At 40.3% G+C, this 21,791-nt stretch overlaps 2 protein-coding genes across 4 annotated transcripts; both read left to right on the top strand.

Annotated features, from left to right (window-relative positions):
* The first annotated feature begins 4,679 nt into the window (after positions 1–4,679).
* On the top strand, positions 4,680–11,230 carry LOC129409373 (uncharacterized). The gene is made up of 4 exons (XM_055155192.1): positions 4,680–5,003; positions 5,075–8,222; positions 8,343–8,468; positions 11,141–11,230. Exons 2-4 carry the CDS (start codon positions 5,358–5,360, stop codon positions 11,228–11,230), a joined length of 3,081 nt encoding a protein of 1,026 aa, XP_055011167.1. The 5' UTR covers positions 4,680–5,003; positions 5,075–5,357.
* A 1,685-nt stretch (positions 11,231–12,915) lies between these two features.
* On the top strand, positions 12,916–19,262 carry LOC110155340 (high-affinity choline transporter 1-like). 3 transcript variants are annotated; one of them, XM_055157835.1, is made up of 9 exons: positions 12,916–13,459; positions 14,207–14,401; positions 14,494–14,610; positions 14,806–14,961; positions 15,026–15,174; positions 15,422–15,565; positions 15,634–15,787; positions 17,808–18,025; positions 18,097–19,262. In XM_055157835.1, exons 2-9 carry the CDS (start codon positions 14,218–14,220, stop codon positions 18,643–18,645), a joined length of 1,671 nt encoding a protein of 556 aa, XP_055013810.1. In that variant the 5' UTR covers positions 12,916–13,459; positions 14,207–14,217; the 3' UTR covers positions 18,646–19,262. The 3 variants fall into 3 exon arrangements, with proteins under 3 accessions (XP_055013810.1, XP_055013805.1, XP_055013816.1); XM_055157830.1 differs by having other exon boundaries at positions 15,008–15,174; XM_055157841.1 differs by lacking the exon at positions 14,806–14,961.
* The last annotated feature ends 2,529 nt before the right edge of the window (positions 19,263–21,791 follow it).

Genomic DNA, 21,791 nt, shown 5'->3' with positions numbered 1-21,791 from the left:
TGTAGTGAAGTAAAAGTAAAAAGTATGCACTGTAAAATTTACAATGTACAGATAGGCTACCTAATATGTGTACTTAAGTATTGTACTTTTACTGTTAGAGCCATAATTTAATTTATTAAATAGTTATTTTATATTTTGCCATAAATTCATATTTTATTATACCTTAAAAACAATTATTAAAATATTATTCTTAAAATTATAGAAATGTTAAAATGATTTCTTTTCAGTCCCAATTTAAGTTACTTCAGTCAATTTGTCTTTTGGTTTATAGCGTAAGAGAGTGGGTCCACGTAAGAGGGTGTGTCCTAGGTAGGTAAATTAGGTCAAATAATCAGGTCAAATAGGGAGACAGGTGTGTGGGGAGAATGGCATTGTGGAGGGTGACCGACACGGTCTTTGACCGCACCGCACCGCACCGCACTGAACTGCATACGCTGAAAATCTGCAAATAAAAGAAATCAAACGAACTACGGACTGTTATGATCAGTAGCTATAATGGCGTGTGCCACACGGGGGCGCCGCAGTGTTATCTGTATGTGTTGTTAACAGAAGTGGTGTAGCACTTGTACATGAGAGTTCACCGTTATTACGGGGTATTAAAAAGAAGGAATTATTGAACAGAAAACACGCCTCGTTCTTCAGCAATAACATGAACATGACATGGTACCAGGAGTAAACCGAGTAAGCTGAGCAACCACCGGAGAAGCCGACATGGATTTAAAACCGCCAGAGAACTTGAAATTGACGGGCAATGTCGACGAAAATTGGCGTGTCTTCAAGCAGCAGTTTCAGCTGTATGTGACTGCAATGGGGCTGGAAACAAAACCGGACGCGAGGAAGGTAGCGCTTTTGCTAACTTTGGCCCGGCCACAGGCCATTGAAGTTTACAATACGTTCGTGTTTGAGACGGCTGAAGATACTGAGAGGTTGGAGGTCGTACTTGCAAAGTTTGAAGCACATTGCAGTCCAAAGAAAAACGAAACATATGAAAGATATATGTTCAGATCTCGTGTACAGCTTCAGAATGAGCCATTCGACGGTTTTCTGACCGCGCTGCGTTTAAAGGCGCAGTCTTGCGGCTTCGGGACATTGAAAGACTCGCTGGTCAGAGACCAAATCGTTTTTGGCGTTGAAGACAAAAAGTTAAGAGAGAGGCTTCTGCGCGAAACGGATTTGACTCTAGAAGCAGCCATAAAGATATGCCGAGCGAACGAAGTGTCACACAAGCACATTAAAACGTTCAGTGAGATCTCCACCACAACACCTATGAGCGACGGAGCGGCAGTCGGCGCAGTGTCGTTTCAGAGGGGACGTCGCCAACAACAGACCCGTCCTGCACAGCGGACCGAGGACGGCGCGTTCTTTTGCAAGCGTTGCGCAACACAGCACAAGCCAAAGCAATGCCCAGCTTTTGGGAAAATATGCTCCAACTGCCATGGGAGGAATCATTTTGCCAAACAATGTTTCTCCAAAAAGAAAGAGGGAAAGAAAGGCAGAAATGTGAATATCGTGGATGACAGTCCTGACACAGATTTAAGTGACACGTTCTTTGTTGGCCTCGTGAACTGTGCAAATGATCAGGAAAAGGTTAACCGTGGTACCAATGAGGACAAATGGTTAGCTCCTCTGCAGGTAAATGGGACTATTGTTACTATGAGACTGGACACTGGTGCAAAAGCTAATCTCATTAGCATGTCTGACATTAGAGAGATGCAGATAAAGCCACAAATATACAAGAAAAGGGCAGGTCTGAAAGATTACAATGGGCAGCCAATAGAGTGTTTAGGCACTTGCAAACTGAAGGTAACTGTAAAAGGTAAAGTACACAATATAAACTTTTCTGTTGTGAATGAAAAATTTGAGTCGTTGCTGGGTGATACATCCTGTGAAGAGTTGGGGCTGGTCAAAAGAGTGTACTGTATTGAGAAACATGTTAAATCCGATACTGACTCAATAGTAAAGCAGTTTACAGATGTTTTCAAAGGTTTTGGTACACTGCCCTTTACATATATAAAATACAGCTAAAAGAAGGGGCACAGCCAGTTGTACACGCACCTCGAAGGGTCCCAGCCCCACTGCGTGATTCTCTCAAAAAAGAACTAGACCGAATGACCAATCTGGGTGTAATTAAAAAGGTTCAGGAGCCCACAGATTGGGTCAACTCTATGGTGGTCACAAAGAAAAAGAATGGAGAGCTAAGAACATGTATGGATCCAAAAGATCTGAACGAGAACATCAAGAGAGAGTATTATCAGATACCTACACGTGAGGAAATAATAAGTGAAATGGCAGGAGCTAGCTATTTCACAAAGCTTGATGCATCACAAGGGTTTTGGCAGTTAAGACTTGATGAGACAAGCACAAAGTACTGTACCTTTAATACACCCTTTGGGAGGTATTGTTTTCTTAGACTGCCATTTGGAATAAAGTCAGCACCAGAAATATTCCACAGAGCAATGGAACAGATCATTGAGGGCTTAGAGGGAGTTCGAGTCTACATAGATGACATAATTGTATGGGGCTCAACTCTCCAGGAGCACAATCAAAGACTATACAAAGTGATGGAACGCATTCAAAAACATGGCCTAAAACTCAACAGAGCCAAGTGTGAATTTGCAGTGCAGGAGATTCTTTTTCTGGGAGACAAACTCACAGCCAAAGGTGTTAAACCAGATCAAGACAAAATAAAAGCGATACGGAACATGCCAAGACCAACAGACAAGACAGGCGTTTTGCGCATTATGGGAATGGTCAACTTCATAGGCAAATTCATTCCTAATCTCACAGCAAAGACATCCTGCATCCGTGAGCTCTTGCACAATGACTGTGACTTTAAGTGGTCTACCAGACATGAGCAAGAATGGCAAAGACTTAAACAGACTCTTACTACAGCACCAGTCTTAGCCTACTATGACCACACCAAAAAGCTCAAAGTATCAACTGACGCATCCAAAGATGGAATTGGAGCGGTACTTTTGCAAGCTGAGGATCAACACTGGAAACCAGTAGCCTATGCGTCAAGGGCCATGACAAAAGCAGAGAGCAAGTACGCTCAAATTGAAAAGGAGTGTTTGGGTTTGGCCTACGGACTGGAACGGTTTCACAGCTACGTTTATGGACTACCATCTTTCACGGTGGAAACAGATCACCGCCCTTTGGTCTCCATCATTAAGAAAAACCTAAATGAAATGTCACCGAGGATCCAGCGTTTAATGATGAAAATGCAAAGATATGATTTTGAACTGATCTATACACCTGGGAAACACCTGGTGCTTGCAGACGCCCTGTCCAGAGCACCTGCTGAAAACAGTGTGAGTACCACAGATGAGGACATTGAAAGCCACATTAACTTTGTGTCAAGTGCACTGCCTATATCTGACGCAAAGTCACGACAAATAGCTGAAGCAACATCACAGGACACAGAACTGCAGCGTGTCATTCAGAACATGGACGAAGGATGGCCTGCTGGTTCTTGTCCCCACTTCTACCATGTCCGAGGAGAATTGAGCTTTGTTGATGGACTCTTACTAAAGAAAGAACGGATAGTTATCCCACAAGTCTTGAGGCCAGATGTTTTGAACAGGATACATGAAGGACATCTTGGCATTGAAAAATGTAAAAGGAGGGCGAGAGAGTCAGTGTACTGGCCTGGATTAAACAAAGACATTGAGACTCTGGTGAGTAAATGTGAAACTTGCCAAAAACACAGGAGCAGGCAGAGCAAAGAGCCAATGGTGATACCGGAACAGCACACACATCACCTTGGCACAAAGTTGGAATGGACCTGTTCCACCTTAAAGGCAAAGACTATCTTGTAGTCATAGACTATTTCTCCAACTTTCCTGAAATGGCACTACTTACAAATACATCATCAGCATGCGTGATCACTCACACCAAGTCGATATTTGCCAGACATGGCATCCCGCAAATCGTAGTGAGTGATAATGGCCCATGTTTCAGCAGCAGGGAATGGCAGAAGTTTGCAGAGCAGTACGAGTTCCGCCATGTCACCTCAAGTCCACATTATGCACAGTCAAATGGACAAGCTGAGAAAGGTGTCCACATTCTGAAACAGCTGCTCAAGAAAGCAGCGGATAGTAACTCTGACCCTTACCTGGCACTTCTCAGTTATCGTGCATCTCCACTTGAGTGCGGACTGTCACCTGCAGAACTATTAATGAACAGAAAATTGCGCACAATGCTTCCTAGCTACACAAGGGTTATTTCACAAAGGAAACATGCAAAACTGAACAACAAACTCAAACAGAAAAAGAAACAAAAGGCATTTTATGACATTTCATCCAAATCACTCTCTTCTCTTGCGAGGAACGACACAGTCAGGATCGAGGATGCTGATGGCTGGAACTCAAGAGGAATTGTGTTACAGGAGGTGGCTCCACGATCATTCACAGTGAGAACTGAGGATGGACAGGTGCTTCGGCGTAATCGCCGCAGTCTCCTTAAGACTCCACCAACAGCCAGTGAGCCCAGTGATGCTCCCCCAGATCCACCTTCTGCACCTCCTATGAACTGTAATGCGAACTCTATACCAGATAAACAAGAACTGAGAAGGTCGACACGGGAAGTAAAGAAACCAGACCGACTGAACTTATAAGGTTGAAAAGAAATGTTTAAAAAAAAAAAAAAAAAAAGGTGTTTGTTCTAAGGTACTTTCATTTTATTTGAGCATTGTTGCTCCATACATTTTGCTAATGGTTCATTATTAGCTATTTGGTAACGTTTAAAAAAAAAAAAGTATTTTGTCATTTTAATACTACTGTGTATTGTTCATCTTCAAAGAAAGGGGGATGTTATGATCAGTAGCTATAATGGCGTGTGCCACACGGGGGCGCCGCAGTGTTATCTGTATGTGTTGTTAACAGAAGTAGTGTAGCACTTGTACATGAGAGTTCACCGTTATTACGGGGTATTAAAAAGAAGGAATTATTGAACACAAAACACGCCTCGTTCTTCAGCAATAACATGAACATGACACGGACTACGTGAGTTTTTGTACATTTCGTGTGAGTCAAGAAGCGGACGCCCTAAGGATGGCTATTTACATGTGTTACAGCTCATGTTAAACTAGAAGCCATAACAAAGTCAAAGACCTCGGCTACGCTGGAATCCGAGCCTGCGCTGGATGGAGTCAAGACGCTGCGACGCGGACACAAGTTTGGAATTATGAATGAATCAAAGACGCCGCGCCGCTGGATGCGTAAAGACACAAGGCTTGCGTGCCGTGAGTAAACTCAAGCGCTACCGTGCGCTCTGGAAAAGTGAACAAATACGCACGAAGTAATCAAATGTGTGGATTGTAAAGGAAATTAATTAAAACTGGAACGAATTTGTGAAAAATGGATGAAATTGTGGAACAAGGAAATGAGGAGGAAAATGCTCAAAACGACATTGTGCAGAACAACGAAACTGAAAATGACCTCAAAAGGCTCAGCGCCAGTCGGAGAGGAAAGCTGGGTGCATGTACAAGACGAATGAATGAAATTAAAGCTCTCATGTCAAATCCTCAAAATATGGACTATGTTGCAAATGTTTTTGAACAATTCAAAGTGTCATTAAATGAGTTTAAAACATGTCATGGAGCAGTGCAAAAACTTTTACCTCTAGAAATACAGGAAAATGAGACGATTGACTGGTATGAACCTAAAATGGAAATATTCAATACATTTATGATGGATGTGGAAGCTTGGATTATGGTTCCAGACCCACAGGTCTTGGTGGAGCCAAAAGACAGTATATCAAATGTGTCAACAAAAAGCACAAAATCAAGTAAATCTCAAAACTCTGGTGCCTCAAAAGAACGTCTGAGATTGGTCTCTGAAAAAGCTGCTATGGAGGCTCGTATGGCTGTATTAACAGAGAAACATGCAATGGAAATTGAAAAGGCCAGAATAACTGCTAAACTGGAGGAAATGGAGCTCGCAGCAAATATAGCTGCATCTGATGCCAGGTTAAGTGTTCTGGACAGCTATGTTCAAAGTCCTGAAAATGCAATGTCACACAAAGCACTAAGTAAAATCAAACATGATCAAAATATCACCAGTATCAAAGAATACAATGCATCTATGGGTATTTCTGAAACTTCATCTGCTAAATATCCTGATATAGGTACAATACCCAAGACTCCTCTTCAACGTTTTGTAAATGAACCAGCCAACGTTGGAACATCATCCAAAGAATATAAATCTAATGCTACACCAGTACATGTCAGAGTTCCTCCATCTGAATGTGAAAGTGGTTCTGAAAGTAGCACAAGCACAGACAAATCTTCCCTATCTAAAGAGCTGCTTTCTGTTATTCAAAAACAAAATGACATCACAAGTCTTCTAATGTCACAGCAGCAACAGTCCTCACTCCCCTCTAGACAAATACAAGTGTTTGATGGCAATCCATTACAATTTCAGACATTTGTGAGAGCGTTTAAATATGGCATTGAGAGTAAAACAAATAATGATGATGACAGACTTTATTATTTGGAACAATATACAAGTGGCCAAGCCAGAGAGCTTGTAAGGAGCTGTTTTCACATGGATGCAAATGTGGGCTATAAAGAAGCACAGAAACTTTTAAAAACACATTTTGGTGATGAAATCAAAATAGCAAATGCATACATCGAAAAGGCTCTTAACTGGAACAGTATTAAAACTGATGATGGCAATGCTCTGCATGCATATGCACTTTATCTGAGAGGATGCTGCAATACAATGGGACAGTTAAAAGCAATGCAAGAATTAAATCTACCATCAAATTTAAAACTGATTCTGTCCAAATTGCCATATAAACTCAAAGAAAAGTGGAGAACAGTGGCATATGAACTCTTAGAGACAAATAAAAAACGAGCAGATTTTCCTGATCTTGTGGCATTTATTGAAAGACAGGCCAGTATCTTGCAGGACCCTCTGTTTGGTGAAATTCAAGATGTCTCAAAGAAAACCTATTCAAAAGCTACAGTGGCAGTAGACTCTAAGCCTCAACTGCGCCCTCAGAAAAACAAAAGCAGCAGTTTTGTCATGTCAATAAATAACTGTAAAACACTTTGTTGTATTTGTGGGAAATCAAATCATTCTTTGGATCAATGTGAAAAACTAAAATCACAGACACATGAAGGAAAGGTACAGCTGCTTAAAAATAATGGTATCTGCTTTGGTTGTTTAAACAAGGGTCATCTGAGTAAATTATGTAAAAGAAGAATGACGTGTGAGATCTGTCAAGGTAGACATCCCAGTGTGCTACATATACACAACGCGATGGACAGTCAAAATCTGCAACAAAAACAATCAGTCAGTGGCACATTATTCTCAATGGAAAGAAAAACAAGTTCTGATACTGGGGCTGGAAGCAACTACAAATTATCAATAGTACCTGTCCAACTAAAAGCAGCAAAAGGAGACAAGACAATATTAACATATGCTTTTCTTGACCCTGGAAGCACAGCTACATTTTGTACCGAAAATATTATGAGACAGCTAAACATCAATGGAAAAAAGACACAGGTTTTATTGCAAACAATGGGACAAAGAAAGCCAGTGAACAGTTATGAAATAAATGGTTTACAGGTTGGAGATATGAGTGGCAATAACTTCATTGAAATGGAAAAGACATATACCCAGACAAGCATTCCTGTAACAAAAGCAAACATATTCACACAAACTGACATTAACAAATGGCCTTACCTGAAAGACATTGAAATTAAAGAAATTGATGCGGATGTGGAAATCCTGATAGGAGTAGATGTGCCAAAGGCTATGGAACCGTGGCAGATTATAAACAGCCAAGGTAATGGACCCTATGCTGTAAAAACTTTACTTGGATGGGTGGTGAATGGGCCACTCAATTCTGCAGCTGTGGACAAACATGGTAGACCTGTGACATCAGTAAACCGCATTTCAGTTGAAAACCTGGAGTCTATTCTAATGCAACAGTACAGCCATGACTTTCCTGAAAAAGAATATGAAGAAAAGCCCCAAATGTCAGTGGAAGACACACAGTTTATGAATATGATGTCACAACAGGCAACATTGAAAGACAATCACTACTACTTACCTTTGCCACTTCGCAACAAAGACACTGTGATGCCGAATAACTATCACATTGCTGAACAAAGAGCTCAATATCTGGCCAGAAAGTTCAAACACAATGACAGTTTTGCAGAGGAGTACAAAACATTTATGGAAGACATCATAACAAAAGGATATGCAGAAAAGGTACCATTAAAAGATCTGCACATAAAAAATGGCAAGGTGTGGTATATACCCCACCATGGTGTCTATCATAAGCGCAAAAAGACACTCAGAGTTGTTTTTGACTGTACTTCCTCGTTCCAGGGTATATCCCTCAATAAAGAGCTGCTTCAAGGACCTGATTTGACCAACTCACTGCTCGGAGTGTTGCTCAGATTCCGCAAGGAACAAGTTGCTTTAATGGCAGATATTGAAGGAATGTTTCACCAGGTAAGAGTGAATGAAAAGGACTCAAATCTGTTGCGATTTCTGTGGTGGCCAAATGGAGATGTGAGCCAGCCACTGGAGCAGTACAGGATGAAAGTGCATTTATTTGGTGCCATTTCTTCACCAAGCTGCGCCAATTTTGCACTGAAAAAGACAGCAGAGGACAATAAACACAGTTTCACAGCTGCAGCGGTCGAAACAATAAAATCAAACTTCTATGTAGATGACTGTCTCAAATCTGTTCCCACAGTAAAAACGGCTATTCAACTAGTCAAAGAACTGAGTATACTGTGTGCAAAAGGAGGTTTCAAACTCACTAAATGGGTCAGTAATAGTCGTGCTGTTTTATCTACTATTTCAGAAGAAAACAAGGCAAAACAAATAAAAGAACTTGATTTAGACAGAGACAAACTACCTGTTGAAAGAGCTCTAGGCATGACATGGAATATAGAAAATGATACATTTGGATTCCAGATTTCAGTCAAAACTAAGTCACTTACCAGAAGAGCTGTTCTGTCCACTGTAAGCTCTGTCTATGACCCCTTGGGCCTGGTAGCTCCATTTGTGCTAAAAGCAAAACTTATCCTGCAAAATCTCTGTCAAATTAAGTGCGGATGGGATACAATTATTCCCAGTGAATTGTGTCAGTGTTATGAAAAGTGGTTATCTGAATTGGAACAACTAAAACATTTTCAAATAAACAGATGTCTAAAACCAGAGAACTTTGGTAAAACAACAACAGCTCAGTTGCATCACTTCTCTGATGCAAGCGAGCAGGGGTACGGCACAGCCAGCTGAGACTAACAAACAGCTCAGGACACGTCCACGTGGTTTTAATAATGGGCAAATCAAGAGTAACACCCCTAAAGAAAATGACTATCCCCAGACTGGAGCTCACTGCTGCCACTCTTGCTGTTCGTGTTGATCGCATGTTGAAATCAGAGCTGAAAATGGATTTACAGGAATCTGTTTATTGGACAGACAGTCAGTCTGTATTGAAATGCATTCGAAACCAGTCACGAAGATTTCAAACCTTTGTTGCAAATCGAGTTGCAGTAATCCAAGCACTGTCTTCAATGGACCAATGGAGATATGTTGATTCTAGGCACAATCCTGCAGATGATGCCTCTCGTGGGTTGAATATTGAGACATTCTTGAAATCTAAAAGATGGATTAATGGACCTGATTTCTTGACATATGATGAAACACAATGGCCAAGGCAATGCAATATGCTGTATCAAATGACGACCCTGAGATTAAGAAAGATGCTTTTGTGAACACTGTCAACATTGTACAAAAGAGTCCCACCAGCAAACTAATGGAATATTTTTCAGATTGGAATAAACTAAAAAGAAGTGTTGCATGGATACTGAAGGTCAAGGGACTGCTTCTGAGAAAGACAAAAGTAAAGAAAGATGAAAAACTGTGTGAAAATGAGAAGTTGACAGTGAAAGATGTAAAAAATGCTGAACAATGTATTCTTGCCTATGAACAAAAACAATACTATAGACAAGAAATCGACCTCATTAATCAGGGAAAGTACTGCCAAAAGAACAGTCCACTCTATAAAATGGACCCCAAGCTAGATCAAGATGGCCTACTAAGAGTTGGTGGCAGAATTAACAAACTATCCATGCCCACAGAGATAAAAAATCCCATTATTGTGCCCAAAAAGTCCCACATCTCTAAACTGATACTCAGAAACATACATGAGCAAACTGGTCACACTGGCCGAAACCACATGCTGTCAAAATTCCATCAAAAGTACTGGATGTCTTCTGCTAATGCTGCTGCACGAAACATCATAAAATACTGCGTTTATTGCCGGCGAATGCAGTCTGCGGCTGGAGAGCAGAAGATGGCAGATCTTCCTCAAGACAGAGTGCTGCCAGACATGCCACCATTCAGCACAGTAGGCATGGACTATTTCGGACCATTTGAAACCAAACGCGGCCGAACTACTGTAAAGAGATGGGGTGTGATCTTTACCTGTTTAAAGACTCGAGCAGTTCATTTGGAAGTAGCCAATAGTCTAGACACCAGCTCATGCATAAATGCCATCAGAAGATTCATATGTCGCAGAGGAACAGTGTTGAGCATCAGATCGGATCAAGGCACAAACTTGGTTGGAGCAGATAAAGAACTTAAAAGATCACTGGAAGAATTAAATCATGACAAAATCAGTGAAACACTCCTGAATAAAGGCATAGACTGGACATTCAATCCTGCAGCAGGAGCTCATCATGGTGGAGTATGGGAGAGACTTATCCGCATTCTGAAAAGGATATTGTGCTCTATTACAAAGGAACAAGTTATAGATGATGAGGCTCTGCAAACGATGCTCTGTGAAGTGGAAGCAATAATGAATGACAGGCCCATCACAACAGTTACAAATGATAAAAATGATGTGGAACCGCTCACACCAAACCATCTCCTTCTGCTTAAATCAAAACCTGTAATGCCCCCAGGACTATTCACTAAAGAAGACATTTACTCCAGGAGAAGATGGAGGCAAGTCCAATATTTGGCAGATCTCTTTTGGAAAAGATGGATTAGAGAATATCTCCCATTCATGCAACAAAGAGTCAAATGGAACAAAGTGAAAAGAAATTTACAACCGGGCGATGTTGTTGTCATTGCTGACCACACTGCTCCCAGGAACTCATGGATCCTAGGAAGAGTCCTGCAAACACAACCTGGAAGTAAAGGATTGGTACGAAGTGCCCTCATTAAAACTAAGACTGGTATCCTCCAACGACCTGTGACCAAACTCCACTTAATATTAGAAAATGAAGATTAAATGGATGGACTTTGAAACTGCCTCAAAACCAAATTTTACTGACCTGACCTTACTTGACTACCCCCCCATCCAGATATTAAAAATATTTAATAAAATGTGAAACATTTTAAATAGAATGTAAAATTATTACTTTTTAATAATATTGTAATTGCTAGACCAGCAATTAGGGGCTGGAGATGTTAGAGCCATAATTTAATTTATTAAATAGTTATTTTATATTTTGCCATAAATTCATATTTTATTATACCTTAAAAACAATTATTAAAATATTATTCTTAAAATTATAGAAATGTTAAAATGATTTCTTTTCAGTCCCAATTTAAGTTACTTCAGTCAATTTGTCTTTTGGTTTATAGCGTAAGAGAGTGGGTCCACGTAAGAGGGTGTGTCCTAGGTAGGTAAATTAGGTCAAATAATCAGGTCAAATAGGGAGACAGGTGTGTGGGGAGAATGGCATTGTGGAGGGTGACCGACACGGTCTTTGACCGCACCGCACCGCACCGCACTGAACTGCATACGCTGAAAATCTGCAAATAAAAGAAATCAAACGAACTACGGACTACGTGAGTTTTTGTACATTTACTTTTGTACTTTGTCACCTTCCACAGCTGAGCTCACAAATACCTCTGTAAACACAGCTCAGTCTTTCCTCTTTTCCTTTTCTCCTCTTAAGTCTTGAACTTTGCTGGATGAACTTTGCTTGCCGCTTATGGCTCTGGTGCCTGCAACAGAAAGGGAGGGCGGGGGATGGGGGCACGTGGTTACTCTAAGAGGCTCACATGTTCAAATAAATCTCAAATAAAGATGCCGTATTGAAGGGTAATGAAATATGAAGGTAGCTCTATCTAGTGGTAATAAGCATATTTGCTAGTACTTGCAATTAGCCCGTAGGATTATTTCCGTATTAATTCTAGTCTCAGTGGACATTCCCGTGGGGTCACGTGGTCTCACCATGCATAGATATTTTTAAATAAGATTACAGTACAAATAGTGAGGAAAAAGTAATTAAACCACCCCGGTCCTCCTTCAAAGATGTGATTGTTGTCAGTTGAAAGGACATGTGTTTGGGTAGCAGTAACTAATACATTTTTCATCCCTTGTAGTCGTTTCACTGATTTATTTATCCAAACTGTCACACAGTTTTATTGGAATTGTCCTCATTTTGCTGATGTTTTATTGTTTGAGTTTGTGCACTGTCACTTGTGATTTTTGATATTCTTCTGTTGTTCTTGAACTGTGGGTTGGAACACTGGAATGTCCCCACTGTGGAAGAAATACAGCTCAAAACTCACTTTTTCTTCATAGCCTATAACCCCCACAAATGACTTCTCCTCACAGCTTGTCTGCGTAACCTGTCACCCAGGTAGGGTCCACAGCAAAAGACAGAATCAATTATCAGCTGTCAGCTGAATTGAGCATAATTATACTGATATAACACAGTCACAGTTCATGCTCAGTCTTGTTCAACAGACTCAGACACAAACTCTAAACAAGTAGTAGTGTAAGGTTCATTGCGGTTTCGGTGTAGTTATCATCTCCCTTCAGGCAGATTTAAAGCAGCACCAGTGTGTATTGTTTGAAGAAGACTTAATTTGTAAACTATTTGTTACAAAATTTGGCTACAGCATTAGCCTATTGTCTCTTTGTGGCGGGGCTCTATCAAAAACTTAGGCAAGATCGAGATTCTGAGTGCAGGTGGTTTATTGTGCCAGTGTCCAAAGTGCAAAAATCCCAAAAACAGTGCAGAATATTTACAGTGAGCAAAACAATCCAAAAAGTATTTACGTTGAAGAAACAGGGTCGAGTTCTGCGTTAACTGTCCCCTTTAAGAATCTGTACAGCACACCGACGTTACCTGCTCTGTACCCGGTGGCAGACTGATTAACAGCCAGGAACGGCTCCCCTTTATACTCCCCTGACTCCTCCCACTGAGCAATATATCAAAATCACTCTAAAGACAAACAATTTAACCATAAACCTACCTTGTCTATGCTACGTTGAGCACACAGTAATAATGTACATTACATGTCAAAAATAATAGCTGAAAAACGTAAAGAAAATCGTATTACATAATGCGCGTCACATGGTCAGCACCACGGCGCGAACAGCGCCTATTTCAACTACCAGGAAATAGGGGCTCGGTTTGGCAGAGGCGCGCCGCGTCGAAGGAGAGAGAGACGGCGTCATCGGACAGGTACGAGACAAGTATGAAATAAATTACTCTAACGCGCTCAAGTGTGCACCCTTGGCGAATTAGTAACGGAGGAAAGAGGGGAGAAGGCGATAACAGTGAATACGGCGCGAATGAATGAAACAGCGGGGAAAACGGGGAATGAACTCGTGTGTGCGGGATGACTCAGCGTGTGTGCGCGGGCACGCCAGTGCAGACCGCGGTTACGTGTAGGGGGGGAAAACGCCACCTAAAATCATAGACGGACTGGCTCCGTCACACTCTTGGTCATTGACTCCAGATGGTAAGTAGTCAAGAATTCTGAACTTACCTTTAAAAAAAAAAAACATAAATAAAATGTGATTCTTTAGTATAAAAAGCCTGTTTTAAGGGGTGTAAACATAAAACTGTAGAAAAAATGTGGTTCCCCTATTTCTGCATTGGTTCATGTTTGTAGTCCAAATATCTGCTGTACTAGTCATGTTTTTTGTCTGGAGTAACATGACTTCCGAATAAACAGATTATTATTAAAAATATATATTCTGATACGTATATTGCCTTTAAGACACTTGAAAGATACATTATATGTTAAATGCAAAAGCAGATAAAGTTTTGAGAATTGAGCATATGGCCAAGACCTTGCAAAATGTCCTATGAGCTCCTACACACTGTACTGTTGGTTAACAATAAACTAGACAGAACAGAAAGAAGGAGGGACTAGCTCACCATGCAATGTGAGCACTTTCTTATACCATTTGTCTCTCTGTTTAGTTTGAAGCATCATGGCAGTGAACATACCTGGAGTTATAGCCATTGTGGTCTTCTATCTGCTGGTTTTGGGGACTGGGATCTGGGCCTCCTTTAAGTCCAAAACGGAGCAGAAGAAAAGTGGAGCCAAAGAAGTGGAGATGGTTGTCCTGGGAAACCGCAAAATTAACTTAGCTGTTGGGATTTTTACCATGACAGGTATGTTGCTGTGCATTATTATTAGATGTATTTGATGGTCATGTCTAAGATCTTAAGAGGACTCAAAATTCTAAAACTGTCTTGTCTTACAGCCACATGGGTTGGAGGAGGATTTGTAGTGGGCACCACAGAAATGGCCTACACTCCTTCAATGGGACTAAGCTTCACCATGTTGATGTTGATGGCATACTTTGCAACTTTTGTCATTTGTAAGTGAACGTATGAGGAACTCACTCCAAGGAAATCTTATGGACAAATATGCGTGTGCCCTTTTGATCTTTGCAGACTTCTACACTGCTAATGCAAAATGCTTGAGGTTTAACCAAGATTTACACTAGTGTTCATTAGTGTCTTTTGTAGTTTTTTTTTTTTTTTATGTTTGTTTAGTTTTTATTGTTTTTTAGGTGGGTTTATATTTGCAAAGCCGATGAGAGATAGCAAATATGTGACAATGTTGGACCCATTCCAGAGGAAGTATGGGAGGGTCCTGACTGCAGCGCTAACTGTGGTGTCTGTGTGCCTGGACCTTCTCATGTTGGCCGGAATACTCATCTGCCTCGGTAAAACACAGAACCCCTCCAAAATATTTGAGAGAAAAACTTTAAGACGTGTATTTGTTCCTAGGTTCAACATTGAGTGTGGTCCTGGACGTGTCTTACAGTGTGTGTATCTGGATGTCTGCTGCTGTGGCCATCACCTACACTCTGCTGGGAGGGCTCTACTCTGTGGCCTACACTGACATTATACAGCTCATCCTGGTCTTTGGCAGCTTGGTAAGATTATGTTTTAAAGCTCTGTCTTAAAATTACAATATTCTACCAAACTCTTAATCAGATTAGTCATTAACTCCTTCAGTAGTGTAATATTATCTCATCGTTTTGACCCAAGGGCAACATTTGATACACGTAAACATAGCACAAACAAGATGCAATGTCTAAGAAAAAAAACCAAATGAACATGTACTCTACCTATGTCAGTCTTTATATGTTTAGTTTGAAGTGCTGTTGTCTGTTTTTGCAGTGGCTGTGTGTCCCCTTCGTCCTCATGAACCCATCTACTCTGGACATTAGTCAGACTTTGCTCAACAACACCCTACATGCTCCGTGGGTCGGTCAAACAGATCTGAAAACCATCGGAATAAAACTGGATGACTTCTTATATTTGGTGAACCTTCTTTCCCGCACTTCTACACTAATGTTAGATTTACATTAAACCAGAGTTTGACTTGCTAGGCATTGGGAAGTCTGGGATACCAGTGTGTTCACCAGCGGACGCTGTCAGCTTCCTCAACTCACACAGCCACGGTCACCTGCTGCTTCGCTTCTGTTCTCACCGTGATAATGGGGATCCCCTCACTTCTGATTGGAGCTGCAGCCTCCTCAACAGGTATTCCCCACAAATGATTTAGGGTTGGATATGCAGTACCAAGGAAAGTTTTCAATGGCAGAAGTTAATTGGGAGAATGAAGTGAATTCTGTTGGAAAAACCTAATGAGATTTTTCATTACACCAGTACAGAAGAAATACCAAGGAATAGGTCATGCTGTTGGAGATGTGGTAATGATATTGCTATCCATTTCCATATTTTTTGAGAATGTGGAGTCATCCAAGAATAAAAAGTATTTGGTCCCACCTCTGCCAAAAAAAGATTGTGGGCGGAGTCTTCAAAAAATTAACATATAAAGGGTTAAAAGAACAACCAAATAGACCTGGACAGTGTGAGCATCTGACTCACGTAACGAGCCTGTATCTACTGTCTGTGCTGCAAAATTTTTCATTGCGACTTTTCCACTCTGAATTTTGACAGTTGAATTTGAGGACTTGAATATTAAAAGTCATTTTGGATACTGGTCAGAGATTCATCAACATCTCCAAAATGTTTTTTCATTTGTTTTCCCCCTGTCATTTGAACCGTTGTATCTTGGCTTTAACAACACAAACAAGAGATTACTCTATATTCTATTGGCAGCAAGTAAAAAGGCAGTAACTACGAAGTGGCTTTAACAGTGACCAACAATTGAGAACTAGACTCATATTGTGCAGGAAATCTACATGATGGAAAAGGGTTCATTTTCATTCAAAGTGCAACTGGACTTATTTTACAAGATGTGGTCTAAATGGACAGAGTAGGTAAAGCCGGTGAAATCAGACTTTATATAAACTACTTCATTTCATCTCATATTTGTTTCGTTAATTTGTGAAAGAGGTTCCCTGGCTCCCCAGTCTGTTCTGAGTTTGTATAAGTTTTTAAAAATTGCAAAAGCAGGAACCTGTGACTTCATTCTACATATTGCAATGTGTAATCTGCTTTTTCAACAGTTAATTTGAGGATATGCAGTACCAGTCAGTTTGGACACCTTCTCTCATTCAGTGTTGTTTTTTTGATGTGTACTACTTTCTACATTTTAGATACATATGGAAGACATCAAATATATGAAGCAAGATATATGTAATTATATGACAAAGAAAAACAGTGTAATAATTCAACAGTTTTTAATATATATATTTCAGATTTCTCAAAGTAGCAACCCTTTGCTTGACAATGCTGCAAACCTTTGGCCTTCTCTCAGTGATCTTAGAATGAAGTCGCCTAAAATGTTTTTCACTTCAGTGCGTGCCGTGTCTGTAGGGAGGCTGGTGCCACCTAGTGCCTCCGCTTAATTTCATTTCTCTCCAGCAACTAGGTCAGGAATCAGTATACACTAGACAGTTTGCAAGAACCCCGGAAGTGCGAGTTCAGGCACCAGCCAATCAGTGAATACATTCTGTGTTGGCAACGATTCCCAAGACTGAGGATTTAAAGCCAGAACAAAGAGAATGTTTGGTGAATTTTATCAAGGGGAAAGACGTTATTGTCCTTCTTCCTACGGGACTTGGGAAAAGCTTAATATACCAGTTAGCCCCGTTAGCGGTGCATTACACATGTCACGACCAAATGGCAGCGACTGGTTAAATTAAAAAACTTACCCGGCTGAATTCTAACGTTGCGAGGTCAGACGGTTTTTATGAAGTGAAATCGACTGAAGAATCAGGCTAACCCTTTGCTTGACACTGCTGCAAACCTTTGGTCTTCTCTCAGTGATCTTAGAATGAAGTCGTCTGAAATGTTTTTCACTTCAATGTGTTCCGTGTCTGGGTGAAGGAATGGTAATTGTCCAAATCAGTGACCAAAACAAAATCTGAAACAAATTTGGGGTTATTTTGAGATTTTTGTTTAGTACATTCCATATGTATCCATTCATATATTTGATGCCCTCAGTAAAAACTTACAGTGTAAATAATCATGAAAAGAAAGAAAGAATGAAAGTTTGTCCAAGGTTTTGACTGTTAGTGTACATAAACTTCAATGTGATATTAAGGCTGTGCAAAAGATAGAGAAATTAGCAATAATTTGTACCTTGCTTCAGACTGGAACCAGACGTCTTATGGCACTCCGTCTCCATTTGAACGAGGAGAAAAAGCTCAAGTCCTGCCCATCGCTCTGCAGCACCTCACCCCGTCCTACATCTCGATCATTGGGATTGGCTGTGTGGCTGCTGCCGCCATGTCCTCTGCAGACTCTGTGATGCTGTCTGCTGCCTCTGTCTTCACAGTCAACATTTACAAAAGCATCATCAGACCTCAGGTAAAAGAAAAGATTGGAACTGTAATCTTCAGTTTTTAAAAACATAAAAGCTGTTATCCTTTCTTCTCCAGGCATCTGATAGAGAGTTCCAGTGGGTGATCCGTGTGTCTGTGACTGTAGCGGGTGTCGCTGGTACTCTTCTCACCAACCTTAAAAACAGTGTTATATTAATTATTTTGATTGGCGCAGAGGTGGCATACCTTGTTGTTTTCCCTCAGTTAGTTTGTGTTCTGTTTTTTAATTTGTCAAATCCATATGGAGCAATAATAGGCTTCTTTGCTGGAGTTTGTTTAAGACTTCTTTGTGGGGACCCAACCACAGGCTTGCCTGTGATACTACATTTCCCAGGATGCACTCTGGAGGATGGTGTCTATGTGCAGCACGCTCCAGTTAAAACCATCTGCATGCTGTGTGCCCTGGTGGCCATCTTGTTGTTCTCCTACCTGGCGTCTGTACTTTTCAACAGAGGCCTTCTTCCTGAGAGTTGGGACGTGTTTCAAATCAAACTGCAAAATGTCCCTCCTCCATCTAATCTACTAGAGGTTGCTCAAGAGCCCACTTTGAAGTCTTTGGAGGTGGATAAGGAAGTGAATGAGCCAATGATGAGTAGTTCCTGTTGACACAAGATACAAATAAAAATTCTTATAGAAACTCAACAATATGACTATCATTTGCCACTTTTACCCATTATTGGGCCATGAGAGTGATCATCAATGTTAGAGCTTTTTTCAGCTCAAATATGGAAAAGTCCTGATAGCGGCTCTGTCACTGGTTTCAGTTTGTATTGAGATACTCTCTGTCAGTTTAATAATCATCTGCCTGGGTAAAACAGTTGAGCGAACACATTTTTAGTTCTATATGGTGTAATGTGTTTTTTGCTTTTGTGTTAAACAGGTTCAACTGCCAGTGTGGTCCTGGGTGTGTCTTACAGTGTTTGTATCTGGGTGTATGTATCTAGGGCTCTACTCTGCAGCCTACACAGATGTCATCAGTGTTGGGAAGGTTACTTTTAAAATGTATTCCTCTACAGATTACAGAGTACATATACCAAAATGTTTGTAATCCATTAAATTACTTAAGGTGAGTAACGTAATCTAAATACTTTGGATTACTTGATATTGTCATGCTTTTTAAAACTGCGTGAATGTAGCAACCACATCCTGAAAATTCTTGTTTGTTCTCTTCAAATTGTCTGTTGACACCAAGTTTCCATGAATAAGCAACTGTTTGCTGTAAAGTAGCAAAGTCTTGGAAATATTAACATACGATGTGTTGTCTGCTTAAAGACAATAAAAGTCGTTACTTACCACATTACAAATATTATTGATAGAAAAATGCTTTCTATATGAGATCACTGGTTTTAGTCCTGGTTTTAGACCTGGTTTAGACATGGTTTTAGTTCTGGTTTTAGTCCTGGTTTAGACCTGGTTTTAGTCCTGGTTTAGACATGGTTTTAGTTCTGGTTTTAGTCCTGGTTTAGTCCTGGTTTAGACCTGGTTTTAGTTCTGGTTTTAGTCCTGGTTTTAGTCCTGGTTTAGACCTGGTTTTAGTCCTGGTTTAGTCCTGGTTTAGACCTGGTTTTAGTCCTGGTTTAGACCTGGTTTAGACCTGGTTTTAGTTCTGGCTTTAGTCCTGGTTTTAGTCCTGGTTTAGACCTGGTTTTAGTCCTGGTTTAGTCTTGGTTTAGACCTGGTTTTAGTCCTGGTTTAGACCTGGTTTTAGTTCTGGCTTTAGTCCTGGTTTTAGTCCTGGTTTTAGACCTGGATTAGTCCTGGTTTAGTCCTGGACTGGGTTAGTCCCAGTTTTAGTCCTGGTGTTAGTTCTGGTTTAGAGGCGCACAGGAGGAAGCGCGGTCTACGCAGCGTATGCGAGCAAACGCAGTCCACACACGGCGCACGGGAGAACAGCGGTGTCCGCGCAGTAGCTCTGGAAGGAGATGTGGTCTGCGCGTTCTCAGGTTGATGACGATGATGAAGGTGGGTGTGTCTGTGTGTGCGTCCCCTCATATAGTGGAGCAGATTAGGTCTCCAAACCACAAGAATCGTTCAGTTAGTGGTACAAGCACCAAATTTCTCTTATATTTAGCTAACATCATTCTCTTTTAGAAAAACCTGTTAGCCACCTGAAATATTCAATATGGTGGCCATTTTTCAAGATGGCCGACCAAACAACTGATTTCACACAAGTATGAGCTAAAAGACAATAAGTCATCATGTTCTTAATCAAAATTAATGGAATAAATCACAAATTTGCAAATATATACATCTACACTAATGCAATGTCAGATATTCAACAAATTTTACACCAAAATATATTTAATTTTGCACAAAATTAATTACATTTTCTCGCAATTTGAAACCAAAAGTATCCCAATAACCATTTGGGAAGTAGAAATAAAAACACGAGCAAAATTAAAATAAAATGCAACATACTGACATAGGTTAATTTCAGAAATAGAGCCATTAAAATTCATAGTTGCTGTATGTGCTTAAGAACTATCGAAAAAAGTTTGCCTTCATTAAGATTTTTGGCACATTCTTTCAGCCTATCATTTAACTGCATTGTTGATGCTTGTCTTAGTTCAGAAGCTGGTTCTATGTTATCACATAAAAAAACATTGCTGGGGCTTCTGCACAGTTCTTCTAATTTTTGAATGTCCTTCGTCTGAGTCCACTGTATTACAAGCTGCTCTTTTGTTTGCCCGTTCAAGTTTACTGTTACTGAACAATAATCTGCAGCTTTGATGATTTAATTTTTTTATTAGCGTTTCTTCAATGCCACTACCATCATTCAGTCTGGTATATCCTGTCAATTCAGGTACGGCTATCTAACTTTAATACTACAACTAATATTAAACAGCTGTTTAAATCCAGGCTCAAAACATTTCTGTTTGACTCTGCATATAACTGAAAGGTTTTCATTCTGCACTCTTCTCTCCAATTTATGTCTCTCTTTTTTAATTTTAATCTTCATGATTATTTATGTTTTGATTTGTTTTTATTATGATTTTAATGTATTTCTTATTCTGTAAAGCACTTTGAATTACTTTGTGTACGAATTGTGCTATACAAATAAAGTTGCCTTGCCTAATATTGTTATAACTCATACTAAAACTACTAGCTGGTGTATTTACAGGGCTAATTACATAGCATTTGGGACACTACATCATGCTACATTAACTACATTAAATATTACAATGTTAGTAACACTACATAGCCGACACTGAACCCCATGCTAAGTTTCACAGCAGCAGAGTCACCAGTATGCCCTGATTGTGCTACGACCAGTGTTGTGCAAGTTCACACTTTTCATGAACTAGTTCAAAGTTCAGTTCACACTTGTTCAAAATGAATAGTTCACGTTCATAGTTCACAATTTTAATTTTTAACTAGTTCAAAGTTCAGTTCATTTTATATTTAGGTGAGATCTGTAAATGAAAGGCTGCATTTATTTTAGACTAAACCAGGTCTAAATCAGGACTGAACCAGGTCTAAACCAGAACTGAACCAGGACTAAAAAAGAACTGAACCAGGAATAAACCAAGACTAAACCAGGACTGAACCAAAATTGAACCAGGTCTAAACCCGGACTGAACCAGGTCTAAACCAGAACTGAACCAGGACTAAAAAAGAACTGAACCAGGAATAAACCAAGACTAAACCAGGACTGAACCAAAATTGAACCAGGTCTAAACCCGGACTGAACCAGGTCTAAACCAGAACTAAACCAGGACTAAACCAGGTCTAAACCAGGAATAAACCAAGAC

The sequence above is a fragment of the Boleophthalmus pectinirostris genome, unplaced genomic scaffold (genome assembly GCF_026225935.1).
Source record: "Boleophthalmus pectinirostris isolate CB_2022bp ecotype Guang Dong unplaced genomic scaffold, ASM2622593v1 HiC_scaffold_10, whole genome shotgun sequence".
Classification (NCBI taxonomy): Eukaryota; Metazoa; Chordata; class Actinopteri; order Gobiiformes; family Gobiidae; genus Boleophthalmus; species Boleophthalmus pectinirostris.
The sequence above is the reverse complement of the archived record's forward strand: the minus strand, read 5'-3'. Positions and strand labels throughout refer to the sequence as shown.

Coding starts and splice junctions, on each gene's coding strand:
- LOC110155340 (XM_055157830.1), top strand. CDS start 14,218: ATGGCAGTGAACATACCTGGAGTTATAGCCATTGTGGTCTTCTATCTG. Junction 14,962..15,007: donor CGGAATACTCATCTGCCTCG/GTAAAACACAGA, acceptor AAAAACTTTAAG/ACGTGTATTTGTTCCTAGGT. Junction 15,566..15,633: donor TGGATGACTTCTTATATTTG/GTGAACCTTCTT, acceptor TTGACTTGCTAG/GCATTGGGAAGTCTGGGATA.
- LOC129409373 (XM_055155192.1), top strand. CDS start 5,358: ATGGATGAAATTGTGGAACAAGGAAATGAGGAGGAAAATGCTCAAAAC. Junction 8,223..8,342: donor CAAAAGGATATGCAGAAAAG/GTACCATTAAAA, acceptor TCCTCGTTCCAG/GGTATATCCCTCAATAAAGA. Junction 8,469..11,140: donor TTGAAGGAATGTTTCACCAG/GTAAGAGTGAAT, acceptor CATGGATCCTAG/GAAGAGTCCTGCAAACACAA.